The 14,256-nt window shown below is 41.3% G+C and overlaps 1 protein-coding gene across 3 annotated transcripts in view; it reads right to left on the bottom strand.

Annotated features, from left to right (window-relative positions):
* Window positions 1-6,339: 6,339 nt before the first annotated feature.
* lmo3 (LIM domain only 3) overlaps window positions 6,340-14,256 on the bottom strand; it is a 52,213-nt gene continuing 44,296 nt past the window's right edge. For all 3 annotated transcript variants that reach the window (XM_023418713.2, XM_023418714.2, XM_023418711.2), the window contains exon 4: window positions 6,340-8,386. In XM_023418713.2, the coding sequence (XP_023274481.1) occupies window positions 8,281-8,386 (106 nt within the window). In that variant the 3' untranslated portion in view covers window positions 6,340-8,280. The remainder of the gene's footprint in view (window positions 8,387-14,256) is intronic.

Here is a 14,256-nt window from a genome sequence, read left to right as displayed (position 1 = left end):
TCACCTGTGTACCGATTTTTGGACTGATTAAACCTTGAACCTGATCCTCTTCTGAGTCTGCTTTGTGGGTCCACATCCTGTGTGTGCTTGACAGAGGGGACCAGGGGAAGCTTGCCCAGGGCACTGGATGTGCTAGGTCTGGCCCTGGAGTGGGATTCCCGCCTCTGTTGCTCTTCCAGAGGTTTCTACAAAACAATACAAACAACCTTATTAACCCAACAAGGGGCAGTTTGTTGTAAATAAAACACAGTAACATACAAACAAATACAATCTAAATGCAATATAGAATAGAATTTATAAATAACATTAATGGATACACTTCATAAACACAATGAAAAGATCAGATAAAACATTTACCGGGTTTTTTCCATTGTGTGGATTCATGGGAATTCTTCCTCATTTGAGACAATGGTCTAAGGATAGAGGATTGTGAAGATGTGATACATGAATATATAAATAAAATGGATTTAACTTGACTTCTTTAACCTTTTGTTGTTCATGTTCTTCTGTGTGTCTACTGTATTAGTGTGCAAGTTCACTGAAAGAAAAAAAAAACAGTCAACTCTTTGTATCCGTTCACATATTTGGCCATTAAAGCTAATTGTGATGGAAAACAAAGTTGTGGGCATGACAATAGGGAATGCTTCAAATATGAATGTTTCTAAAACATGGCTGCTTCATGCACATCTTAAACCTGGCAACACAGAAGACCTTTACAAGCTGGGCACTCAAGATTTGTGAATCAATTCAGTATCCGACCCAATGTGAACTATAGTCACAATCTCTCCTTCTGTTCCTGAGTTACAGCATTGAATAATGGACAGAAAAGTGTTTTTGCTGAACATTATGGTCTCACAATGAAGCCAACCTTTGACCTTTTGGATATAAATTGTCTTCACGTCATCATTTTATGCTATTAGACATTTGTGATAAATTCTGTGATAATTAGTGTATGAATTGTTGAAAAAATTCTGGATCCAAGTTAATGTTTGTACCAAATCTCAAGAAATTCCCTCAAGGTCGTCTTGAGATATTATTTTCAAGACGCCGAAAACATGTTTCGTGAGCTCATAGTGACCTTGAACTTTAACCTTTTGACCACAAAAATCTAATCAGTTCATCCCTGAGTCCACATTGACATTTGTGGCAAATTTGAAGGGATTCCATTGTCACTGAGTTCAAGAGAATGGTATATGCAGACCTATGGACGACCTGAACACATAATGCCTTATGCCTATCCATAGCCAGGGCTGGAAGCATTATGTTTTCGGGTCATCCATCCATTTTCACATTGTAGCCTTAAGGTAGTACATAGGAAGCCATAGGAATGGTTTCAGAAACATATCAAGATTGGTGTGCCACATATTCCTCCAGATGATCCCAAATGACCATAGCAAACACGTTTGAGGCATGAGTTGAAGATTCTTAAGCTTATCCCTTCCTACAACAGGAAGTTGAAAACAGAGAACATGCCAGGCACTTAACCAATGAAACTCCAGTAGCAACTGAATGCAACAATGTAAAATGAATCCTCAAGAATAGTGGCAATAAAGAGTAAATTGTTTTCTGTTGAAAGGTTCTGTTGACAATTTGATCTGCTATCATGCAGGTTCCCGGAGAACAAATCCAGCAGCAGCTGTGGCTACCTTCAGCAGAAGCTTAGGCAGCAGTGCTGAAGAACTAGAGCTGTCAGTATTGACAGGTCCTTACTAACATCGGAAAATACAGAGACTGTCGGAATCCTTGGTCACCATAGAAACCATATTAGGCTGGGCAGTGTGGTATACATGAAAAGCATGAGTGAAGACTGATATTGAGGAAACCTCCCGCCTACATGCAATCTGGGAAATGGAGTCCCAGCAAAGGTGAGGAACAGGTTGAGGACATTGACAGGTCAGTCAGGTACAATAAAGGTGATATGAAGCAGAATTACCTGCACCATTAAGATACACCTGAACTCCCAGACAATCTGAGAGTTGACAGAAAAGATTGGAAGAGCTGTTGAACATTGTTCAAGAGATAAAACGATGTGATAGAAGACTGTCTTCAGCAAGGAATAATGTGTAGCGATCACAGAAAGTGAACACACACTATAAAACTGAGAGCAGTAATGTGTACATACTTGACTATATAATCAGGGAATTCAAGTTTGGTTTTTCCCATGCTTCTTGTCATGAAGACAGCTGTCTGAATCTTCACAACTGGTGGCCCACCATAACAAATCCAAACCCAGACTCCCTAATCACCTCAGCGGGATTAACGCTGCATCCATTTGCATTCATGGCAGACATCACAAAGGCTTTCCTACAGGTATCTAAAGGACAGAGATACCTTGAGGTTCCTGTGGTTCATAGGAACCTGTTCTTGCTTGAGGTTAGATTCAGGAAACACACTGGAAGAGTACCAGAGAGATCATTCAACATTCTGAGAGATTCTGTATGTTGATGACGTCATTGCCAAGTGATACTGAAGACACATATTCACTGACCACAAGTGCAAAGTAGATCTTGTCCACTGCTGGAACTTTCCTTTTGAAGTGAAGGTCAAGTGGCTGCAAGAGGATTTTGACACCCTGGAACCTGAAGCACATGGCTTTAGAACACAAGGAAAGTCCTGTGGTCATCAACTAAAAGATTTGACCCCCATGGGATCACTGGTGCCATATACACTAAGAGTTTCCCAAGGACCTCCCTCAATAATCGCAGCAATAGTGTACAGAACTGCTTCAGCTGAATCTGATAGTCAACCCAAGGTGGCATGGAACTGATAAAGTGCAAAATGGACAAGGTCAAGTTCCTCATGTTTACTAATAAAAGTGAGAATGCATGTAGTGCAGTAGCATATCTCAAAGGAAAGAGAGCTTGAGGAAAAACTGTGACAAGACTAGTCATGTCCAAGTGAAGAGCAGCACCCATTAAGTAACTCACCTTGAAAACAGTTTGTTGTTCATGTGGTGGAGATTAATTCATAGATTGCACGAGAAACCTGGTTACATTTTAGTGGAAGGTTTTACCCAGCTGATCTCATCACAAGAGGTCAGACAGTCTCAAAACTGAAAAACAGTGCAGCCAGAGCCATCTGATGAAGAGCTCTATAAGGAGGAGATAAAGGCTGAGCTTGGGTCAAGCAATGTCACAGTCCAGCTGAATAACACAGAAGAGACATCACAACATTCCCTTATTCAAGCTGGAGAATTACAGTAAACTGAAAGCTGTATTCAGTGTCACAGCCTGGATCAAACAATTTATCAACAACTCTTGCTCAAAGGAAGAAGAAAAGAGGCGAGGAGAGCTGACAGCTGAGGATCTGTCAGAAGCTGACAGACAGCAGTTTTTGTAAACACAAAATCAAGGTTTTCAAAGAAAAATGAGTGCAATGCAAGCCGTACAAAACATCCACAAAGACAGACACCAGAAACCGTCTATTGATGAAAAATTATGGTTTAGTCTCTGTTCAGCCTCAGTGAGAAGCATCCATGGATCCTGCCTTCCAATCACAGACTATCCAGAATACTGCTCAAACACAGTCATGACCAGGTGATGTGTTCAGGTATGAGAGACACTTATAGCGCAACTCTTAAGAGACAAGTATTGTAACCCTCGAGTCTGATAAACGTTAAAAAGGACCTCCTAAGAGATTCAGAGTAAGTTCACCCCTACCAAGAGTCTGGATTACAGAATCACCTCCCATTGGAATTATTGGAGTGGACTTCACTTTATGTCAAGACCAAGAGCACATAGCATTGTTCACCTGTGCTGTGACCCAGTGCACCTGGAATTGGTGTGGGACCAGTCAACAATGAAAATCCTCCTAGCATTCAAGATATACCAGACAAGGCGTCATTGTCTATTCTTACAAGGCACAAGGCTTCAAACGAGTTGATCAAGACCTCACCTCAAAGGTTTTTCTCAAAGAGGCATCTCATCAAAGTACATTGCTCTACAAAACACTTGGAGAGGAGGATTTTGGGAAAGACTGGTCCAATCAGTGAAGGAGTTTGAGAAACGCTTCCCTGAGCTTTGAGGAGCTTTCGTATTGGTGGAGACAGAGGCAACAATCAATTCAAGATTGCTCACCTTTGTCTATAATGAGCAGGAAGAACCCCCGCCTCAGACACCAGCTTCACTTCTGATGGGCAACTTTCCTCCTTGCTACCTAAACCGTTTCATGCTGCCAGTCAAGCCTCCAACTCCAACGAAGAGGAGCTGACCTGTAGATAGAGATATCAGCAGGGTCTCCTCAACAACTTCTGGAATCAGTGGAAGAGGGAGTATTTACTGGAGCTGAGATACCGGAGAGACACCAAGCTCCACTTTCCTAAAATAGGGACATCTGGTACTTTTTAGAGACAACAAGCCGGATTTGGAAAACTGGGATAATAAAGGAACTGTTCTCTCAAAGCGATGGACTTGAGATCCTGTACTGCACATCAGATGGCACTATATCAAGTCCTACATCCTTTACAAAGTGTCTTCATGGGAGAGGGGGTGGGGGTTGTACCTTTTAGGTCATTGATACAGTAATTCATACAATTTAAAACAGTTAAATATTTCATTTGTTTGTATTGTAAATTACAAAATTAGATACAGTTAATAATAGAGGTCACAAGGTGGCAGTAAAGCCAGAGTGATTAATTAGCTTAACGTAGAAGTGCAATCTGGGAAGTAACCAGCAGAGACAGATGTAAAAAATGTTGCGGATGCAATAATGTGCAGTTGTTCAGTAAAAGAATTGAAGACCTATAACTGAAAGTGATTTATTGATTAATCACTGTATCAGAGGCAGCTGTATTATTGTATCGGGCGGTGTGTTCTGTCCAGTGTATCCAGATTATCCCAGAAAAAAAGATGTTGCTGTGAATATTTTAAATGGAATTTCTCGATACTTTGGACCAAATTTCTTTTTTTTACCTCCCCTGTATTGTTGACGCTCAGAGGTGAATATCTCCCTCTCTAAAATATTTGGATGTACCACTTGCAGGAAGTTAGATTTTGGATGAACATAGCATTTAAGGTTAGGTAGAAGACATTTTTTTTTTAAAGGAAAATAGAGCAGATTTGGGTAATTTATTAAGTCATGAAAACATTGCTTCTCTCATAATGTTCATTACACCATCTATTATATATTGGTAAATGCTTATAGTGAACTTCTCTTAAGCCAACAAAAGACATGTTTTCTCAGGATTCACAGAAACACTACCTATTTAGCTGCGTATGTGTGTTCTAATGGTGCAGACGGCCATCACATTGCGTTGCATCATCCCTGTGACCACGGACAACATGGCAGTAATGATGTCACATTATCAGCAGCAGGACTCAGGAGTTAACATCTGAGTCTGGGGTTGTTCAGCCATAATAGCACATGACACATGTCTGCCGTTAGTGGAATTCTTCATATGGTTGCCACACTTTCTTTTAATTTGACTAGGCTGTAATCTCCATCTACTCAGAGTGTTTTCATCTACTAAAGGACTTTCAACAGCTTGAGCCTAATCAAAGAGTTTCTCTCTCTTCTTTGTGTCTGTGGATAAGGAAATTCAATTAGCTTAATTGGCCTGGATATTATGCTCTGTAATGTGGTGTCGACAAACTTCACAGGGCACTTTAGAAGCACCTCACTAATGAGAGCAATAACTTTAATCCAAATGTTTTACCTCGACATTCCAGATGATTCTAAATTGAAATCCAGGTAATTAGTTGAAATAACCCATGAGGAGATAGATGGCACCCCTTCTTGAAGTCGGCTAATGGCAAAGTATAAATGAAGTGTTGGTTTTTTTTTTTTTTTTCTTCTCTTGTTCCATGTGTGACACATGACAGTACCAAAATAGAAAATCCACTTTTTACTCTGACAAGATGAAAGCCTATTGTGTTTTTAGAGCCGAACAAAAGATGGATTTGAAAAATGCGTGAAGATCTCATTTGAATGGGAAATTTCAACCCTGGAACCAAGGCTCTTCACTCTGATGTTTTGTGAGCTCCCTCTCATTTTAACGAAACCAAAAAGCCCAAAAAAAAAAGGGGCATTTTACAAGCAGCAGAGAGACAATAAGCCGAGGAAATGATTGCACTTTAGATCAATCATATATCATAGGCTGCAACATGCTTTGCTGGTTAGGGTAATGAACGGGGAACAGGCTCTTTCAGGCGGCTGGCTCGCATGCAAAGCTGTGCTCCTGAGCTCGATGCTTAACCTTAGCTGCTTCAGTAAACATAGTGACTTATAAATGGATATATAAAATATGAAAGCGCAAACTTTCTCCAGATGTAAATCTCAGCCTTATACAACTATTGAAAGAAAAACATAAGAATGAGAGAAAAGAGACACCACACAAACTGGTAACACAATAAAACTGTATTACATTTGTGCTTAAAATTATTACAATTACAGTATTTACAAGCGTTGTCCTAAAAATAAACATCTCATGCTGGATGACACATAAAAAGAAATCATTGTACAATAGCAAGCAAAAATGAATATTTCTTTTATGTACACCCATAATTTACAAATTAGAGAAGGATCTTTTTCTTTTCCAGCTAAGAAATGGTGCTGAGCGCTGTCGCACACGCTCAGATGCTGATAATTTAATATAGAAATATCAATGGTTTGTTTGTTTTTGAAAAGGATGTAACTGCTCTGCAGCAGGGCGGCGTCGTGGTCGAGGTGACCGCGTCTTAATGTGACGGACCTGTTGGAGAGAGCAGTTAACTGAACCCAGAGCTGTGCTGAAAATTACAGAGCCGTCATAAACCAGTGATTGAGAAAATCAACAATTGGATTCAAGTACCAGCATGTCAAACAATGCCAAACTTTGGACAACAGGTGATACACTGAATGCTTATCAAATAAATAGTGTACAAAAAAGTAACCAACCCCCCACCATCCCAGACCGATCCCTACACCCCTACAATCGCTACAACAACCTGTCTCCGTGAGAACCTCCCCGTATTTCAGTTCAGACCAGTGTGAAAGCAAGGTTTTAATAAATAGAAAGACTGTTTCCAGCAAAAAATACACAGCCTTCCTTCACAAGAACAGAGTCTGGAGTCGTAGTCCAAACCCAGGTTGCCCAAATACTGCTGAAAGTAGCTCTGACGGAATGCATTTTAGGAATGGAACTGACTCTCGTCACCCCATTGAAGAAGTCTCACACAGCCGCAGTCTGGTCCATAACGTTTAAAGCTGCTTTAATTGATTTCTTTTTTTTTTTTTTGGGCCACTTGGGGGCTGCAAAGCAAGCTGAAAACATAACATCTGACGTAGTGTACTATCAACACAGTTTCCTATTTACACATTCGAAACAGCCAATCATACTTTTACGTGACGATTATGGAGTGATGCAACCATAAAAACAAACCTCAAGGGTCAACAGTACAACGGCTCAATGGTGTTTGAGTGACGCAGCGGTGAGAGATTTCATCCATCCATAGAAAAGCACTGATTATGTCACAAAGTCTGACTGTTTGCCCGTTGGCGAACGCAGCTTTGTGACTCGTTGTTGCAATGTCGACACCCTTGTGATCAGCTTTGGAATCCTAAGGTTCTGAAAGGACTATATGGACCAGACCAAGCCTTGTGAGACTGCAACGCAGGTAAGTCCTCATCCTGAAGAGGGATCCACAAACACACACACACACACGCGCGCACACACACAGCAACAAATCAGTCATCCAAAGGCGTTAATTTTTGCCGCTCTTCAGTTTTACATTCACTGTGTTTTTAATCTGATATCATACAGTAAAAAGGTCTTCATCGCAAAATTACATTGATTGACAATACCTCAGTGTATTTTAGATTCAAGTAGAAGCTGTTGGACTGTGCAGTCAGGTGGGACACTGTCTGTCCTTGTCAGGTAAAATGAGACAAGTCTGGTTTTGGGTGTGTGTTTTTTTTGTTTTTTTTTGTTTTATTTTCCAACAACCGGGAACACCTGTTGGTTAGAAATTGCTCTGAAGCCGGTGTTTGTTGGCCAGAAGGAACGAGGCAGCATCCGTCAGTCACAAACAAAGAAATGGACAAACTATTTTTTTTCATAGTCGTAGTTTGTTGTTGCTTCCAGGGCCTTCCCCTGCCACACTGGCGTCTCTATGGCTATTTTGTACAGCAGAACGTGTCCCCGCCCAGGGAGGCTTGCTTAGTTATGTACATGTGGGGGACAGGAGATGGACAGGAGGCAATAGTGCTTTTTGTTGTGTGATTGCAAGCTCTCCTTCGGTATCTCTCTTTCTCCCACTCCTCCTCCTCTTCCTCCTCCTCTCCCTCCGTGTTGGCCTACGAGGGTCAGCGGACCTGGGGAGCGTAGCCCTCCTTCATCAGCCCCTCCTCGTAGTCTGTCTGGCACAGGATCATGTTGTTCTTCAGGAAAAACTTGTCTCCCACACAAAACCTGCACCACACAAAGAGACAGGAGAGAGAGAGAGAGAAGAGGGGGGGGGGGGGGGGGGGTTTACATAAGCATCAAAGCTAGAATCTCATCATTAGTACTGAGCTGTAGGCTAGCAGGCCCAGCCGGCTGCAGCGGTAGCTTTCTGGCTATAGTGCAAAATCTCTACCATAGATGGCGTAACCCCCCCTTCAGCTGCAACGGTGCAGACAAGGAGTTTCCTCTAGGAAAGAGTCAACTCAATTACAAGGGGGGAGATGGGGGCTTGGGGGGCGGTTGTTAGTTTGAGTGGAGGGGCAGGGGGGGGGGGCTCCGGTGTATACGAATGGAATTATCTCTGTTTCGGGCCAGGGTTCCTTTCCACCTGCAGCTACTACAGAAACCCCCACCGACCACGGCAATCCTGTCCTGCTCCAGCCAGGGGGGCCCACAGTTACGCTTGACCTTTTAGCACAGCACCAAGTGGAGATTATGTTGAACACGTAAGAGTGGTAACTCTCGCTGTATTGTCCTGAGGGCTGCTTATCTCCCTCAATGTGCAGGTTGGACAAGGTCGGAAAAGCAGCAGTGCCAGTGTTTACCAGGGGGGAGCTGGGGTGGGGGATGAGAGCGGGGACAGTGAGTCTCGCCTCCGTTTGACTTCCCTGGATGTCAAGGCTGCTGAGTTCAGTGCTGGGAGCTGCACACAATGGATGCAGCTCTGCTACCTGACAAGCCCGGGCTGTTTGTAGCATTTATTCAGGGCTGCAGGGCAGATTGAGAGCATGATTTGTTACATCCACCTGGGACCAATTAGCAGGATTCAAATGCACCGTAGGTATTGGCACAAAATACTGAAAAGTGTGAGAATGGTGTGTTTCTTGAAATAAAGCCAAACGTTCTGAGGGAAGAGATGACATTTATTTTGAAAGAAATCTGATGTAAAGCTGCAGCGCTTAAGTTTTCTTTTTTTTTTTTTTTGAATTCACGAACGGATGGAATCTAAAGGATGAAATGAGGATAAAGTACATAAAGGTAGGAGGCTGGGAGACCATTCATTTCCAGTAGTGCTGGGAAGGTTGGCAGGATGAAGTGGACCTTTTGGACTCACTCTTGGAAGCTGTGTCCAGGGAAACTCGTGATCATCCCATTAGGAAGAACTTTTTAAACCTACACCCACTAATGCCTGGGCCAGTGAGAGGCTTGGCAGCTTCGCCCTGCTGGTGTTTTAAAGCTGAATTTTGAAGTGAATTATCTCAGTCAAACTGACAGTTTTCTTTATCAATATTTCTGCTTACAGAACAAGGGAAGCTGGGTTTAAAGCCTAAATCCTGTGTCCACCTAAAAATAAGTACGTTTTTAATGACATGTAAGAGCTCCAATATATTTTTTTGTAAATCTTTATGTTCTTAAATGATTATTTAAAGCCTAGAAGAAATGCCAAAACCTCTTTATTAAAGTCAGGGCATTTAATTTAAATGAAGGTATTTCTTTTATTGCCCGACGATATAACACAGGCGAATAGCAGCATAATGAGCAGATGCTTTTTCTCTAAATCCTGATGAATTATAAAACTGTATAACTCGGCAACTCAACTCACGGTTAGCTTGCATTAGCTAAGATTTAGCCTGCACTGCATAATTTTTTTGAACGCCAGGACGCTTTCAAGCCTTTATTAGCAAACTAAACATAGACAACTGATATCCATTCATCTGAGCTGTCTGACACAGCCAGCAGAGGCAAAGCCATGTCTCACAGAATGGTGTCACTCACTCTAATAAAAACGTCCTGTTTAAATGACATGTTCTCTCCCAGAATCTATTAGTGTCCGTCTTTACTGACACCGTGTCCACTCCCATTTTAGCTTTATCTCCCTTTTATTTTTTAAACCTTCTCTCCACTAGCAGCACTGTCTCTCTCTTTCTCTCTCTCTCTCTCTCTTTGTCATTCTCTTCCTCCTTCCCTGTTCTTCTCACAGCTCGTATCCCTGCCCTGCACTTATTTCACACAGCCAAATTGTTTCTGCTCGGTGAAATGTCAACAGCATATGTGACATATGTGCACCAATTATGATGAGGATATTACACCGGGCCCATCACAGGCATGTCTAATGAAAGACCTTGTGATGCCCTAGTATTTCCACTTTCTTAAAAACATTTGCAGGGTACATCTTCTATATAGCTCTCTATTAGAGTATGCTGATGTATTGGTTTGCAGCTGCTATAGACTTTTAATAGAAAATGGAATATCAGCTAGTTTGTGTTGCTCACTGCTGATATAAAAAATAAGGACATAATGATACTATATTAGATTGCAGCATTAGCCTATAAAAACTGCAATGAAGTCTGACTTGTCCACTTTAAACTTTAGTGCAGTTTTCAGTGGAGAGTTATCGAGTTCCACTGAATAAATAGAAATATTCAGATTAAAAAGGAAAGGCATAGCAAAGCTTAGCATTTACACAGGATATCAAATCATCAGACAAAGTTTAATTAAAGTATTTGCTTTACCCAGTCATTTCTAAGGTCCTATCTTATTTTAGATTTGCTCTAGCACTTTATTTTATTTCATGTGAATACACACACACACACACACACACACATATATATGTATATATATATATTACATATATATGTTTACTTAGTCAGACTCTTCGCTCTAACTGAGTGAATGAAGTGTAATTCGCATCCTGCCAACCTTGAAAATGTCATATTTTTTTGACAAATATGTTGTTTTAAAGTAATAATCTGTAACTTTTCCACATTAAAACATCTAAAAATGACTGGACCTATGTTCTATATGTTTTGAGTTGTGTTCTTACATTATCCCAAATGTTTCTATCAATTCTCAAACCAGAGAAATCTGTGATTTTAATCATGGTAACGGTCTGTTTCATTTGGTCGCCTGTCAATGACATCATGTCCTCTCTGACCATATGTCAGTGTTGTGGTTCAACTATACATTTGAACCTGATAAAAGACTTTAGTCATCGGACGTCTGGATCTGAAGTTATCAGAAAAACAAGCTGAGGAAATGTTAGGAGAGGACGTCTCCAGCAGCTGGGAGCTGAGCTGTCTGTGTCACTGAAGAGCGCCAGTAAATCTCTGATTTTTAAAGTGAAACTGCTTTATTCAGTATTTCTACTGGTTTTAATCCCCTGGTCTGTTTATTATGGAGAGGAGGACACCTCTGTGGATAATTCAGCTGCTGGTAAAAACCTCCTGAACATCTGGTTCATAAGTTATCAGAGAAACAATCTACACAAAGGGTAGCATCAATCTCAGCTCCAGCTCTTCCCTGACGTCCTGTGTCCCCCATATAGCATCGGCGAAACACTTTAAGTGTGAAACTGCTTTAATCAATGTTTGTACTGGTTTTAATCTCCAGGTCTGTTTGTTTTTGGAGAGGTGGACACCTCTGTGGAGAATTCAGCTCCTCTTAATAATGCACAGCTGCCAAACTTGCTATTCAGATTTCAGGCAACAGAGAGTGACATACCTGTTTTTAATCCCACTGGGGGAGAAGGTAGTTAATGAGCACAATACCAGATCTATGTAAATGTTCAAAAGGAACTTTGCTATGGGCTGATTCAGAGGTTTGGAATCAGGCTCGCTACTGAAAGTGTGGACCATTATTCCAAATTGTAAACACATCTCAGCGCTTGTATGTCTCAGTTTATGATGCCAGGCTTTTTTTTTAACCCACTCTCTTCCAGTGTGGCCATTGAAAACAGATACATTACAAACAGTTGTTCCCTTTAGGCCCTTTTTATATGTTTCTGAAAGACATACAGTATCTTCTGAACTAGTTCATTTGCGGGATTTACTCATGCTGCACATGCTGTTTCAGAATCTCAAATTGGTGCGACCTTAGGTTGAAATCTGGAGACTGTCCCCCACCTCAGCATGTAGTTCTCATTGTTTTTACATTTTCGCAAATCATACATGCTCAGCACTCATCATAGCATAGCAGCATAGGCTATGACCCAGCCTTCATTAACGGTCTCCCTTATCATCACATCTGTTATTACAAATATAGTATATATAATAATATGGTGTGCAGTCGTATCATGGTTTCCACTTTTACAGTCAGTTGGCTTCTGCTGGTGCTCTCTTCCCCTCTACCTGCGCTGCCTTCACTCTCTTCCCTCCATCTTCCTTTACTTAGAGGTGACTGTGACTAATGAGTCTTTAGAGACCTATTGTTGTAGGAGGAAGTGAAAGAATGGCTTCCACAGGCACACACTTAAAAGATGTATTGCGATGCCAGCGAGTTGCCTCGGGGGCTCGTGTTAACTAGAGTATTCACTTTCCACTCAAATGAAGAAAACAGGGAGATTGTCAAAGAGAGAAAATAGTCTCAACTGCACCAAATCTAATTACTGATAGTATGCATACAGGTTCAGAAACACTTGGCCCTATGACACTGATGCTTAATTGTAACAGTATGTTGTAAATCTTCTCTGGCAGATCGCTGCTGGGCAACCAAACGGCAGCAGCACAAGGACATGTTGAAGATGGGTTTTCTTCAGGGGAATGTAACGTAGAGAATATGATTTCACATTTGAAATGGAGGAGATTGACATGCTTTTATTTATTTTATCTCCATCTTTGGGGCTAAACATCCACTGCTGTTGTGTTTTGTTATTACTGTTTCCATCTAAGATGCTCAGTACCCACAGATGTGTTAGCCTCTTGCACCTTCCTCTTTAATATGACCCTGCTGTGTCAGAGTATAAACTCAAAAGAGTCAGTTGTGAGATAGTGGCACAGAGCCCAATACACAATCACTGTAGTTACAAGCATAAATCATAGAATAGTCCAAGAATTCAGAAAAATTTTTCTATCCCATTTTAAACGCTGCCTCATATTTCACATCCACATTTAATTTGGCTGGGCTATTCAAAATGTAGGAGCAGCCCCTAAAGAAATCTAACTTGAAGGTCCAATATTTGACTTTTTTTGTTTTTTTAAAATATTTTATTTCTCCTGTGTTTTATTTAAAGTGTTAATCCATAAGACAGATATATTTGTGGTTTTAAGAATCAAAAATCATCTCAATGTAGTTTTACATCTCCGCCTGTATTCAGACACTGAGCCTTAAAACCAGCTGTGTGCATTTCTCTGTGGACTGAGCGCTTTGATACTTTCACAGTATTAATATAGAACCTAGACCTGCTTTATAATAAAAAAGACATGGACATTTCATTTTATACGATATGGGACCTTTAATTATAAACTAATAACATGCACACTACTCCATTTTGATGAGGTCAGATATAAAATGCAGGCATTGAAGGATGTGGCCACTGATTCAGAAAGCTAAAAATGTATGCACTAGTTATCGGTTGAAACAGTATTCTAGAGAAAAATTGACATTTATTTGTATAAATTTTGTCATTTTTACTTTGTGATTTTTCTCCACAGTGCAGGATTACATCGTTGAATTGTGTTCTCTAGTAGGCTGGCTGCACAGGCTCTGAGTCCTCAACACCAATCATACACAAAGTGACAACTGTGTCCCTTATTGCCTATTAGGCCCCTGTCTAACAAGCCTAACTCGTGACATACAAGGCACCAGTGGTTGAGCTTAGCTGTGCTGAACCCAATTGGTGTCAGTTTCTCCTTTCAAAGCTCCAGCATGGAGCCTCCTCCCTATATCAGCACTGACCTTCCCCTGCACTGTCACCCATCCTGCTCCCCTCTACTCTAACCTTCCTCCAGCCTCCCTAGACTGTGGCCTCCAGCTCATCAGGGGGAAATTGGGCCAGCACTGGCTAGATGATGAGGCTGGACGACAGCCCCATCGATTAGCTGTCCCCCAGGGCTGATCTGTGGCTAACTGCTTGCTGGATGGAGTCTCATATCACTTTCCTTATTCCCCCAACACCCCCC

Source organism: Seriola lalandi, unplaced genomic scaffold (genome assembly GCF_002814215.2).
Source record: "Seriola lalandi dorsalis isolate HSWRI2012SDOR001 ecotype SW California unplaced genomic scaffold, Sedor1 jcf7180002054584, whole genome shotgun sequence".
Taxonomy (NCBI): domain Eukaryota; kingdom Metazoa; phylum Chordata; class Actinopteri; order Carangiformes; family Carangidae; genus Seriola; species Seriola lalandi.
The sequence above is the reverse complement of the archived record's forward strand: the minus strand, read 5'-3'. Positions and strand labels throughout refer to the sequence as shown.